Source organism: Silurus aristotelis (assembly GCF_946808225.1).
Source record: "Silurus aristotelis genome assembly, chromosome: 6".
Classification (NCBI taxonomy): domain Eukaryota; kingdom Metazoa; phylum Chordata; class Actinopteri; order Siluriformes; family Siluridae; genus Silurus; species Silurus aristotelis.
In genome coordinates this window covers 6,457,311-6,472,153 of record NC_139579.1, presented here as the reverse complement: position 1 = coordinate 6,472,153, position 14,843 = coordinate 6,457,311, and the positions used below count along the sequence as shown (strand labels likewise).

The 14,843-nt window shown below is 40.0% G+C and overlaps 1 protein-coding gene across 5 annotated transcripts in view; it reads right to left on the bottom strand.

Annotated features, from left to right (window-relative positions):
* celf3a (cugbp, Elav-like family member 3a) overlaps positions 1–7,805 on the bottom strand; it is a 27,193-nt gene extending 19,388 nt beyond the window's left edge. For 2 of the 5 annotated variants that reach the window (XR_014534058.1, XR_014534059.1), the window contains exons 1-3: positions 7,516–7,796; positions 6,719–6,901; positions 6,197–6,279 (exon numbers count right to left, since the gene is read on the bottom strand). Coding sequence is in view for 2 of the 5 variants with exons in the window: in XM_083544346.1 (XP_083400472.1) it covers positions 6,197–6,279; positions 6,719–6,863 (228 nt within the window). In the remaining 3 variants the exon portion in view is untranslated. Of the gene's footprint in view, positions 1–6,196; positions 6,280–6,718; positions 6,902–7,515 lie in introns of all 5 variants that reach the window. The other 3 variants (XR_014534060.1, XM_083544346.1, XM_083544345.1) reach the window with 3 other exon arrangements.
* Between the last annotated feature and the right edge of the window lie 7,038 nt (positions 7,806–14,843).

Sequence of the window (14,843 nt, the reverse complement as noted above, 5' to 3'; positions counted from 1 at the left end):
GTGAGTGCGTGTGTGCTTGTGTGTGCGCCACAACACAAACGCCTAATTCCCCCTTCATCCAATCAACAAGCAGCGCTGGTCATCGCATCACTCCCGTTCCCTAGCAACCCAGCATCCCTCGTTCCAGCCGTCTCCCAGCAACAGGCCCTGCGACCGTAATCAACCTGCTCCCCCACCCCCAATGATACACACTAGTCCTCGTCCTCCTCCTTCTCCTTTTCTCCAATCCCCCCGTTTTTTCCCATGTGCTTCGTTCTCCTGCCGTGTCACAAACAAAGATGGGAGAAGAAGGAAAAAAAACCCTGACACTCTGACGGAGCGTCGTTCATTTCTCTTTGATTCTCGACACAATACTGGGATATGAAATGGTGAAAACACATAAAGCCATGAACAGATGCACGAAATGTCCAATCTGTGCCTAGTGAATATTATGCCATTCAAAATCACACACACACACACACACACACACACACACACACACACACACACACACACACAAAGGAATTACACAATAATGCCAGATTAAACACCATTATGAACCATGCCGTGAACAAACACACCCCACATGTGATGATATAACGAAAGCGATATAATATATAAAAATATAAAAATATACAAGTTGAAACTATTACACAATATAGTGTGATGATGTCACTGGTTGATGTCCTCGCTGTCCCTGACACAAATCCTTCATTGTTTGAACCGATCGATAACGACGAATCAATTAACTGTTCTCAGAAGGTGCGCTTCACCGATAATCAATAGCTTGAAAAGCAAAAACATGCGGTTACTCTCCGATACGTCCACGCCGTTAACGCCAATTACCCATCACAGCTCACTCCACCGGGTAAGAGCTGCTGCTAGCGATACGCAAAATATATAAAATATATCAATGAAGAAAATTTACAATTCTTTTGCACCATTCATTAAATATACACTGTGAAGACACAACTATTGGGGCACTCGCCGTTTCCCGCCATATGTAGTTCTTCTTGAAACCGTGTTGGTAAAATTGAATAGACCCAAATCTGTTCCAGCATAGCAATGCTCCTGTGCACAAAGCAAACCCTATAAAAATATAGTTAACATGAATTGGACTGAAAGATCTCGAGTGGTCTGCTGTATAGAGCTCTGACCCCCCCAACCCTATTGAACACCTTTGGGATGAATGTGAACGCTGAATGCACCCCCAGGCCTCATCACATCACCTACATCAGTACCTGCCTTTACCAACACCCTTGTGTCTGAATCAACACAAATCTCCACAAGAGCACTACAAAATCTAGAGGAACATCTTCCCAGAAGAGTAAAGGTTCTTATAAGAGCAAATGAAAACTAAATGTGGAATAGGATGTCCACATACGAATCTCAAACTTTTGACCGCACAACGTATTCCTTCAGGATTCGTCACCCATTCAAGATTCTTAATTCTGATTTACTACAGTAAGACGTCACTTCATGCACAAATTCCAAAAGTGCGATAAATATTTTTTTCAAAAATGACAGGTAGGCGAGTGGATTCCACATTTGAATGATGGTTCACGATGATCCGCCTCTGGGATCTACAATATATTATCCGGGGACCAAAAATAAAAAATTTTTCTTAAATGCCATAAAATTCTTTCATGTTTTTTTTTTCTCATGGTCAACATACTCTTCAGGAATTATTTGTAAAAATAAAGAATAAAAAAAATTAAATGAATAAAAATACACACCTTAAAGTACAATCCTTTGTTCAAAGCTGGACAAAAAAAAAACAATTGGGTCTTTTTTGTTGTTTTTTTTGTTTGTTTTTTTTCTAAACAGAATTTCGAACGTCGACAGACGCTTCATCATTCACCCCATATTGCAAGTTATTACGACATCGATTATGAACAGAAGCACACCTCGCGTGAAGAATTAGAGCGGGACGGATTGTTGCCGCCGGTGATCCGCTCGAGAAAATAAATATACTCCGACTGAAGTATCAATCAAAAAGCACGGACGCACCGCACGACCTCCAGAGGGCTGTGATTTATAACCTCATCACGTGCCGAAACGCGTGCCATTTATCCGCCTGACAGAAGGCATTGTTGATGTTACTGTAATTCCGTTTAGTGCTTTATTTCTGAAAAAAATCATAAAAGAATATAGAACAAGGTACATCTTTAAATATGAGATACAATATGATAAAAAAATTTAAGAAAAAACCTCATTATAACATCGTGAGGAAAAAACAGAGGCAGTAACAGATGAGAATTTCCTTTGTGAAGTTCATGTGAAAGAAAATAATCTGATAGTTATTTTCATGTTATTTTAATGTTTTGGGTGAACGCTGACTTTTTTTTTCTTTTTTTCTTGGTGTTAATACAGTGGGAACAGATCACGTCTATCAGATCTGGATTTAATCACCAAAGGCCACACACAAAAACCCTAACAGATGTCTGAGTTTAAGCTGATAGATACTGCCCCCAACACACACACACACACACTCCACCCCCCCCCCCCCTCTTCAGCACTCGTAGCTCATTATGTCAAATTTTCATTCATTCATTTCTCCCCTTCCCCCTCTCGCCTTCATTTATGCCTCCAATTTCTTTTTAATTACCCCTCTTTTCACCTCGTTGCCTTGCTCCTTGTTCCCATCACTCCAGCCCTTCACCCCCTCATTCATCTACACAATGAATCCATCTTATCTCTGGCTAACGTACAGAAACTGACACTAACGTGCCCTTCGTTTTATTGGAGTATAAAAAAAAATATGTTCACGTGTATGCAGTCATTCACTGAAAACACGTGTACGTTATTCTAAAAATGAATGAAGTGAATTTGTTTTTGGTGTCTATAAAGTGAAAAATTTATTTATTTGCCTAAAAGAGATTAGGCCTACCAAAACACACACACACACACACACACACAATACACACACTCAGAGCAAACCCCCTCACATTCAGCCACAAACACCTGCCCTCCCATCACCCACAACACCAGCACATCACATTCTCCCCAAACCACATACACACCCTAGTGCTCTCTTTCTCCCTCACACACACACATACACACAAATACAACTGCTCCACATGACCTTCCCTGCCATTTTTCCAAGCAGAGCTGTCCTCGAGCAGACCGAGCACGAAGCATGCTAATGCCGTTAAATGTTAATTAAGTCAGGGTTAATTCTACACACGCTGATGAGAACCATGGCTCCACCAGAGCGCACAAATAAGATTCGCATCTACAGACGAAGCAGGGCTCCGTCCGTCCTGCCTCGGGGAAAATGCTCTCAAAACAAGAACGCAGCAGCGGTAACAGATCCCAGGCCAAATTTAACACAGCAACATAATGGCTCCGCTTATGGACGTGCTTTTGTTGTCTCTCTCAGGCCAGAAACAAGACGAGCTCATCCCAGGCACAGGACGCACAACTACAACATCTATACCTAATCACAGACTGGTGCACATTGAAAAACATCCATTCATATCTATTTTCCAGATTGAAATGAAGGAACAGGAGCTCCTAAAATAGAGCCTCATTTTCCTGGTTGTATTTTAGGAAGAAAAATAATCGTATATGTCAATACTTGCCTTTAATTTTTGGCTTTTTTTTATTTTATATATAATACACTATATTTTTTTATTGTAACAGCAGTTATGACAAATCAAACGTTTTCAGGCAGCTCCGTCTGGTTTCTAATTACAATTAATACAATTTCAAAAAAATGTCACCGATGAACTAAAAAGACACTATCGTGAGATCGATACTATATTATAGATCATATTTCCCAGGCCTTGTCCATTACCAGTCCTTATGCTCATTTGTCATTTGTCACACAAAGCTATTTCATCAGATGGAAAATAATTATAAATATGCTTTTAATGTCTTTATGGAGTCATGGGTTTCATTTTAAATCACTAATATATATATATATATAAGCAATAGATAAGAGCCCCCAGCCCAGGGTCTGAGAGCCACGACAGATTTACATAAGGGCCATTATGCTTGTGTGCGGCTGCGTGTGCCCGGAGCTTTGTTGTGCCCGAGTGCGTGACGAGCCGTGTTTAAGCAAACAACGCGTTGGGATGGCAACTGGATACAGGGAATGAGAGATAGCGAGAGATAGGTGGGGGAGATGAAAAGACGAAAGGAGAGTCTGGGTAGAAAAGACAGACTACCACCGCCCCCCTTCATTCCCAACAAACACACACACACACACACACACACACACACACACACACACACACAGACACACACACACAGACACACACACCCCTTTCCTCTTTCTTTGTCTGTTCCATCACCTCGTTCGCTCCATAGTCTGTGTGCCTCTCACCTGAAATTAAACATAGGGCGCCAGGTGCCACTGCGACTATACCATCTGTTCCACCCCGTGCTGCCCATACCCCTACCTCCCTCTATCCCTCCCTCCACCTTTCCTTGCTTCCCTATACCTCCCTATACTCTCCCTCCCTCACTCCCTCCCTCTTTTACGTTCGCTCATTCCTCCCTTTCCACCATTCCTAGGGCTCTTCACTAAACGGTCCCTCGGCACCCGGCTAAACCGTTCAATGTATGCGAGACCCAAGACAAACACAAAACGTTTAATAGAAAAAAGAGAGAGAAAAAAAAATAGAAATGGCTGGAGGTTAAAAAAGATGACTCATGCTCTCTCCTTTTTTTGTATCCACCTTTCTGTCCTTATCTATGTCACACACACACGCACACACATTGATAATGGCACATTGTAATGGCAATTCTATATGACTGACAGAGGAGAGAGGGGGTGTGGCTTTTCTCCCAAGGCAGGTGCTGTCTGTGTGTGTGTGTGTGTGTGTGTGTGTGAGGGAAAGAGAGAGAGAAATAGAGAGGCTGCTGTTGTTTAATGTGCTTTTCATTGTATTGCTAAAAGAAGTGTGTGTGTGTGTGTGTGTGGGGCGGTCAGGTTTGGAGGCTTAGGTGATGAGGATGGAGGGATTGAGTAAAAGGGGAGGAATTAAAAGGAGGGGTAAAAGGGCACCCCCTGGGCTCATCTTTGAAAGGTCATAGAGGTCAGACTACTGTCATGCTAATAACAGGATTTGGGAAAGGACTCTACAGGGGTGCGTGCCTAACCCCCATCCTATATATATATATATATATATATATATATATATATATATATATATATATATATATATATATATATATATATATATATATTGATTATCCAATGCACTAAAAATAATCCCTGAGAACCAAAACCAGAGGTAGAATGCACTTTATTTCAATCCTGGTTCAATCAAATTGTGTCGAACTGATCCGGGAAATAAATAAAAACCCTCTCCTGCCCTAGAACTGTATCCAAATCATGAGCAGCCTCATTAAGAAGCTACGAATCACGGCCTACATCCCGACAGTCGGGTTTCATCTGTAATCCCCCCTGCAGCCTTTTTCTGTTCTGCTTCCCTGACCACACACACCCCGAATCAAACTCGGCTCCCGGCATCTGCTAGTAGTGTATAAATCGCGTCCTGGAGCTGAATCGCCGGCACGTCGTGCCTCCTTTATGTCTCGCTCGTGACATCCGGACGTTCTCCGCGTCCCCCTTTTGTGACAATTACATTGTCCCAAATCCAATTAGATAGGAAGGAGACGAGGCCTCCTGATCTTTACTGCCTGCCTTATAACCCACTAGATTGGCTGGCTGATGGTAGACAGGAGATTGTGGGCCTAATAATGCCTTGTTATAAATGTGATGAACCCTCGATGACCTTTTTAATGGAATTTGAACGGCATGGGAAAGCTTATTCCTGTCGCAAGTCCAGGCTCGGTTGTACGAAACGAGAAGGAAGCTGGAAGGATTGATGTGAGACACGGCATAAGGCTGGGAAGATAGAATTCTTCAGGGGGGCAAAGCCGGTTCGAAGGCTCGCAGTTTGCTCGTTACCGCGCGGGATCGAGCAGATGGCTAGAGCAAGTTAGCTATTCAACAACTTCAGAGAAAGAGAGGACCATATTCGTGGATGCTTCTCAAGGATTACGCCCCTCCTACATCTCTTAATTAGGGTCCGCTCAGTTGGCAAAGGCATCCAGTTGCCCCACAGCACAAAGCACCATCCTTGCAAATGGTGCGCACTCATAATGTAACCACTGATAAAAAAAAACACAGCTTGAGCAGATTTAGGACTGTATAAGCAGTTCACTGTCCGGCTTGTGACACACATTATGAGCGAATACTCACCCCTGGCAATGTCTTCTGCTCGTGTAATGCATTTTGGGCTTTCAGGGCAGACTCTCTGGCACAGTACGTCAAGAACGCACATCCTGTGAGGGGGCAAGGAGAGGGGAGAGAAAAAAAAAAGCTGAATTGATTGCACATCATTATGGCCATTAAGTGAAATGCTAGGATAAACAGAGCGGGGACTTGAAGAACATCAGAGGATCTTTACAAATGTGAAATACAGATTTTCAATTCATAATAAAACCATACACACGTTTTTCTTCCTTCATTGAGGATATAAATATATAATTCATAGAAATATTGATTTGGTGCTAAAAGTAAATAATAAAAAAAAGAATAACAGTGAACCCCCAAACCTAATTGATTTCCAAACAGTAAATTGATTGGTTGTTAAAACAAAAGACTGTTATTAAATTTCAGAACTACCGTCTGGAGACATCACTCCATCCTAAACCGAAGCTCTCGCTTACATGTGTCCCGTGTCCCCCTTGTATACGCCGGTGTCCCGTCAAACTGAATTACCTTTGTGCATGCCCGTGTACTTGTCCTTGATCACGGTCAGTTCGTAGATCTTGCCGAACTGCTCGAAGATGGGCTTCAGGTCCTTCTCCTCCAGATTGCGAGGGATCTGGCCGATGAAGAGCTTGATGGCGTCCGGCTCCTTCATTGGGGACAGCGGCGACTGTGAGACTCGGTCTGAAAAACCTGTGAAAGGGGATGAACGAGATAAGACAAGAACACGGGTTATACAAAGTCAGAGAGGAAAAAAAAAAAGATCTCAGTCACAATCTGGATATAAATGTCCTCATCAGAATGCTCTGCTGATGTAATGGCTTATTATTGTGCAGGAAATTGATGAGAAATGTAGGGCAAGGGCTGTCCTCTGAGACGCTTCTTTGTTTAATCCGCCATACATGCATATAGGCGTGTGTGTAAGTGTGTGTGTGTGTGTGTGTGTGTGTTGTTCTTTGTCATGAGCGCGAGAGCACGCATCAAATGTTCAGACCTGAAACACAGTAACGCAACACGTCCCTATAAAAATAAAAAAAAACACACACAAAAACAAGCTTCTAGGAGGTGGTGCACTGATGGACAACCTGCTGTCCTCTTCATTGCTCATCGTTTTGATGGACAGAAAGTACAAACGCACCGTTATATATGTATATCTCTCTCTCTCTGTCTCAGATCAAATGTTTGTTTGTTTTTGTTTGCATGCATGCTTCCTTCCTTCCTTTTTTTCCTTACTCGCACGCGCATACAAAATTGACACATAGACAAGAAAAATCTAGACGGTAAAAAGAAATCTGTGCATCAGTCACCTCTAGTCCGTCCTGATCGCGTCTTTTTACACTTTCAGTCCTTAGAGAAGGCTTTTTTTTCAGTATGATAATCCGCCCACACTGTGATGCTCAATATCCTGATCCCTAAGACTCAAAAAATTAAGAAATGTAAAAAAAAAAAATAAAAAAAATCCCGAAGCAAATCCAAACCCGTAATGGAGAAGAATATGGACAGATCGGAGGCTACACACTGTCTGGGCTCTGAAGCTGTGTAGTCCTTTGCTTTGACGTCGTAAGCCGGTGTCTCCCCCTGTCCACATCCAGACCTCCCCCTGGGTGTAGAAAAACTGGATGACTCGTCAAGGGAGCGTCGACATTTTATCGACCGCAAAACAACAAGCCAAAAAAACATGGGTCGTGTCAGACATTTACTCTGAATATGTATATAAATATAAATATTTGTGTATAGATAGATAGATAGATAGATAGATAGATAGATAGATAGATAGATAGATAGATAGATAGATAGATATTTTATTTTATTAATTTTTTTAATAATTTTTGTAAAATATATATCTATAATATATGAAAAGTAATATATATACTGTATATATATATTTTTTTATCTATGTTTCTATCTATCTATCTCTCTTTCTCTCTCTCTCTCTCTCTCTCTCTCTCTCTATATATATATATATATATATATATATATATATATATATATATATATATATATATATATATATATATATATATGTATATAATAGACCAAAATAAATTTTTTTATTTCCATTTTATTGACGTTGTATAACCACATTTTTTGTTCTATTCATCAATATATAAAACTCCCACTGATTCTGTTTTATGATATTATTCAATTATATATGTCATATTATCATCATATAATTCCCTTAGTCTGTGTGGCAAAAAAAGTTGGGGACCACATTTGCTAGACATTAAATAACACCTATTTTATTCATGCTTATTCAGTTTCTAATTCCTAGATCAAATTCTGCAGCGTAAACCTAATTCATACATGTAGTATTAAAAACATAACTAGAAAAAGATAACTATAGTCTTATTCAACTATCATTTTAGATTAACCCTGTTAATGCATTGAAATGAGATTTTAACCACTAGGCCAAGCCAAAAAAGAGAAGCCTCCAATAGCAAAATGTCATTTATTTCGTTCTTGCTTATTTTCTCTCCAATTATTGGTCATTAAGACCACTGAAAGCTAAATGCAGTACACCACGGATAGCAAATTATACATCAATTCTGCTGACCAAATTTTCTATCTTTTCTGTGATATAAGAAATAAAAAAGACATTTCTTAGCTATATATGCATACTAGTTTGTTAAACACACTTTCACTCCCATTTTATAGTATACTTAGACGTTTTAGGTTAATATTGACCAGATATTATAATATTAAGGTTAAAGTTAAGGTTTAAGGTTGACATTGCCCAAATATATTGGACTAGATGAGTTATTTGTGCTAGTTCAACTGTCATGCTCAGAGAAAAATTAGGATCACTGGTCATGTTCGTTTTGAAAGTGAAAGTAATTGAGCGACGGTGCCTGACTTCAGGACGTTAATCCGCCTTTTGTTCTCGCAGGGATCTGGCCGCGGTGCTGAAACTCCGCCGCGATCACGATTTCCGCGACGTGTGTGTGTGTGTGTGTGTGTGTGTGTGTGTGTGTGTGTGTGTGTGTGTGTGTGTGTGTGTGTTTTCAGTCGTTTGGCTTTTCGGCTATAAAAAAGGAAAAGAAAAAACAACAGTCTACAAATACTCTAAATGAACATCATCATCAAGAACCTCAGACAATCAGGAAAACGCAAACATCACATGCGTTGTGGGTCTGTGAGCTTCTCCATCTCCTGCTTAGACAAAAATAAAAAATAAATAGATGAACACCGTGGTTTTAGAGGAATATATTCATCTGACCATCTGCTTCATGCACCTAAAACACTATCTACATGTCTCTGTGTGCATACTGAAGCTTCCTCGCCTTCTGAGCTGAGCGTTTAATCCTCACACATCCAAAAGAAAGGGGGGAAAAAAATGATAAAAAACACAGGATTCGGTCAATAGACAATGAAAGCAAGCTTTATTGGGCCCAGGAACTAAATTGGAGTCGTGAATAACGACACCTGGTGGCCACTTAAGTAATCACGGACAAAGAATAATGAAAAAATAATAATTTAGAATAAAATGGAAAGCACTTGTGTATGGTGTGAATCTAGATACTTCGAGATGGTGTATCAGTAACACACACAATAAATCCATCATTCAGACTCTCGGATTCCTCGAAACACAAACACCTAACCCTTGACATTTCTTTTATGCCAATAAACCAAATTGTTCAACAAGCAAAACAAAATGGTAGCGTGTTTGTTAAGCAAAATGAACACGGTTTCTTTGAATGGTCCACCGAAATGACTGCGTGACATTGGACATTTGCATGTTTTCCGATCAGAGAAGAGACATTTGACCCATGTGTAGTAAAAACATACACACACACCACACACACACACAAACAGGTTATTACGAATAACTACAGAGCCAAGTCTCTTTATATCTCCTATATATCAGATATATGCCTTCAAATAAAATAAGTTAATATATGTTATATACACTATATCGACAAAAGTTTGTGGACACCTGAGATTTTGAACTTCACAATCCACATTTAGTCCTCATTTACTGTTAAGAATAATTTCCATTAATTCTGGGAAGATGTTCCACTAGATTTTGGAGTGAGCTTGTGGAGATTTTTGTTCATTCAGCCACAAGGGTGTTGGTAAAGTCAGATACAGATGTAGGTGAGGTGAGGAGGCCTACATTCCAATCCATCTCAAAGGTGTTCAAAGGGGTTAAGGTCAGAGCTCTAGAGCAGATCTTCTACTCCAACCCATGCAAATTATATCTTTATAGAGCTGGCTTTGTGCACAGGGGTACTGTCATGCTGGAACAGGTCTGGGTCTCCTCGTTCAAGTGAAGAAAATTTTTTATCCTGCCACATCCAATGACTTTGTATATAATTGTGCATCTCCAGATTTGGGGGAGGGGTTTGGGGAGAAAGGTCTGGCTGGAAAGTTTAGGTGTCCCAATACTTTTATCCTTATAGAGTAATACAAGGTCCTTGTTGCTTTTTGTTCCTCGCAAGAGCCACATTCAAATAGTAACCAATCTTTAATCCTTCATAAAAAACAAACTTGATTAGATGGTGGTGTATCAATGCAGTCTAATGGACATTACAGAGAGAACGAGAGAGAGACAGAGAGAGAGACAGAGAGCGAGAGAGAGAGAGAGAGAGAGAGAGAGAGAGAGAGAAAGAAAGAGAGAGAGAGAGAGAGAGAGAGAGAGAGAGAGAGAGAGAGAGAGAGAGAGAGAGAGAGAGAGAGAGAGAGAGATTTGACAATCCTGAGCAAAATAAGCCCAGCATAAAATATGTATTTTGAATTGCTTATAATGGACAAATTATTGGTCAGACAAATGCAAAAGAAAAGCAAAGTGGTGGCTCAGTGGTTAAGATGTTGGACTTCTGATTAGAAATTCATGAGTTCGAATCCCACCACCATTAAGCTGCCACTGCTGGGCCCTTGAGCAAGGTCCTCAATCCTCAACTGCTTAGTTGTATTTATGAGATAATTGTAAGTCGCTTTAGATAAGGGCGGCTACCAAATTCCGTAAAGAATGAAACTAATACACTCCAGGGACGTCCTACATCATAATTCTCCCTTATTTTCTTTAGTTGCAAATAGTTTTTTGGGGGGAAAAAGCTAGAAACGGGGGAAATTCAATTCCGTGTTCTTGCATGGAAAGGTAAAACTGATTCAAATGATGTACACATCTGGGTTCACAACATTCTTCAGCTATTCATTATCTCTGTGAAGCTCAACAGCATTGAATGGAGCAACACTGACTCCTCTTTCTGTATGTTTACCTGCAAAGTTGAAACATTTCATGAATTCAAAGGGAAAAGCCATCCCATAACAAATGAATAATCCATTTCATTCCAGCTCATTTCCAGATCAACAATTTGTTGTTAAAAGCAGTAAAAGATTAATATTTTGTCTTGGGCGTGGCCCTTTTTCTCCGGCCATTTAGTAAATGCACAGGTCACCTTGCATTACAAGTAGCTGAACAATGAGTGGCCTGGAAGCTGCTCTGTTGCCAGGCAGACCGAGTTCTTCTTCATAGGGAGCGTCCATTGGCACAGCTGGAATTGGTAGAGAAAAGAATAAGAGGAGAGAAAAAAAAATAAGTTACGTAGATCACTGAATATTTGCAACACATTGGGCGTATTTCATAAAAAAAAAAAACCCTTTGAGATTAAGTCTCTTTTATGAACTACTCATTTTTTAATAAGCATTAACAAAGCAACCCTAATATTCCTAGAGAGAAAAAAAAGGTTCCATTATGAGTGTATTGCGCTGTTTATTACACAATATTTAATACATATTTATTACAACAAAAGAAAGGACCGTGATTTTTCTTTTTCCTTTTTCCTTTCAGTCACATCCTGTTCTATTCTTAAAAACATAAACTGATCTGTCCATTTCATAAAATTTGATTCTTTTGCTCTGCAACATCTCTGCTCTTAGGATTTGCATACTATCCAATGATCAGTGGGAAGGCACGGTTCCTAGAAAGTGATTGGTTTAACCCAGACTTCCTCTGGCCAATCACAGGTGCTAATTTAAAAAAAAAATGTGGGAAAGGAATAAATCATGTTGGGAGAATCTTAGCAAAATGTGTGTCTACACACACACACACACACACACACACACACACACACACAGGGTGGGTTTCATTCTCATGCCAAGAAGCTCAGACTACAAAAAAAGCCTGAAAGAATATTAAATAAGGTGCGTTGTGCAGTGTTTATTCATTTATCAACAGTAAATGCTTACTCCTGATCAGATACACAGTGCCAAAAGTATGTGGACACCTACTCTACTCATGTCCTTGTAAAATACCCCATACGAGACTTTACTCTTATAATATGCTCCACAATTCAAGGCTTTTATAATGCGACTGGGGCTATTTGTGAGCAATCAGCTACAAGAGCATTATTTAGATCATATGCTGATGTAGGGAAACTAGGTTTGGGGTGCAGTCGGTGTTCAAGGTCGTCCTAAAGATGTTTTATAGGGTTAAGGTCAAGGCTTTGTGTAAGATATTAATTTTTTTTATTCCAACCGTAACACACGGAGTCTTCATAAAGGTCACTTTGTGCATGGGGAACAGTTTCAGGTGTCTTGGTTGCAGTCAAGGGAAATTGTAATGCTCTAGCATTCAAAGACTTTACTATACTATATACTATACTATAGCATGACACGATCAGGCATAACATTATTACGTTCTAACATTATGAGTAACATTGAATATATATATATATATATCTTCATTGTGGCATTTGTTAGTGGGTGGGATTTATTAGGCAGTAAGTGAACATTTTGTCCTCAAAGTTGACGTGTTAAAAGCAGGAAAAATGGGATTTAAACGAGTTTGTCAAATTGTGATGTCTGGCATCTGGGTCAGATCATCTCCAAAACTGCAGCTATTGTGGGATTTTCTGGTCTGTAGTGGTCAGATCTATCAAAAGTGGTCCAAGGAAGGAACAGTGGTAAACTGGCGACAGGGACACTGGCTCATTTATGCACGTGGGGGGCTGGTCCGTGTGGTCCGATCCAACAGACGAGCTCCTGTAGCTCAAACTGCTGAAGTTAATGATGTACAGAACTGTTTTTGCAAAAAAAAAAGGGGGACCAACACAATATTGGGCAGGTAACCATAAAGTTATGCCTGATCGGTGTACGTGTGCCCATATTTTGTATCTGTTGGAGTGGGGTTCAAAAATCTAAACTCGCTCACAGCTGAATATAGGAAGGCGAGGTCACGATAAATAACTGGGGGAAAAAACAGAAAGAGCTCAAATACTTTTTTTTAAACACAAACCATCTTCGACTTTTCTTTCGGCTTCTCCCATTAGGGGTCGCCACAGCGGACCATCCGCATGTTTGATTTGATACATGTTTTTACGCTGGATGCCCTTCCTAACGCAACCCTCCCCATTTATCCGGGCTTGGGACCGGCACTAAGGCTTGTGCAACCCTAATGGCTGGGGTTGTTTCCTGACCGGGGATCGAACCCGGGCCGCAGCGGTGAGAGCGCCGCATCCTAACCACTAGACCACCAGGGAACCTTACAAACCATCTTCGACTAAACGATGAAAATATCCACACTTGATATAAATAAACCAAAAAAACCCTTGAACCGTTATAGTAAAACAAATCCACTATGTGATGGTGTGTTGCTTGGTTACCACTTAAATGTGGATTCGTTTCCTACACTACTACTAAAGTGCTTTATTCCTCTTATACCACAGTGAAATATTGGTAGGAGGATCGTTTTTTGATTAACATATAAAACTCTTAATCACAACTATTTAAATTGATATTGTCCACGACACACAACAGTCATTACACAGTAGTGGGACACCTGACTTTTTCAGCCATATGTGGTTCTTCCCCAACCTGTCACCACAAAGTTGGAAGGAGGTCTTTGGCGGCAGCAGCATTCAATTTTCCTTTTACGTGAGCTACGAGACACAACCCTGTTCTAGACATCTATCTGACAAAGTGCAAGGAGCCAGCTTTATGAAGACATGATTTAAATGGTTTTGAGGGAAAGATCTTCAGTGGCCTGCTCTCGAGCTCACACTTCAAATCTATTGCGATGAATTGAACCATTGTGGCAAAAGCAGAAATCTAGTTGAACATCTTCCCAGAAGAGTGGAGGTTATTATAAAAGCTAATACAGACTGTGAAATAGGATGCTTAAAACACACATACAAATATTATGATCAGGTGATCATAATTTCTTCAATATAATGTATACAAAATCATTCCTTCTCCAGCCTGTCTATTTCAAGCTCTTAAAATCAGGCAACACCTTCTGGCCAATCATTTGATAGCTCTGTGGTGTGAACACCTCTGACGTCCGAGCTGCTACTAGTATAAACAATCGTTACAGCAAACCGACTTATTGCCAATGCATTATTATTACAAAATTCACGGTTCAGTACGTACTTCAGGTTTTTAGTCACGGTTCAGTTCAAATTAGGCAAAATTGCTTTATGGGTATTTTTTGTGTGTTTGTTTATTATTAACATTTACGAACACATTTACACTTTATCATATTGATTCAATTACGTTATTTATTAAACAAGCAAAAATTTAATTAAGTCAAATGATATAAATGGAAAAATTGTTTACATTAATTAGACCCTATTTGGGTTAGACAGATTTGTATGGAAGTGTGTGTTCTTTACATTCAATATTCTAAATAAACAGC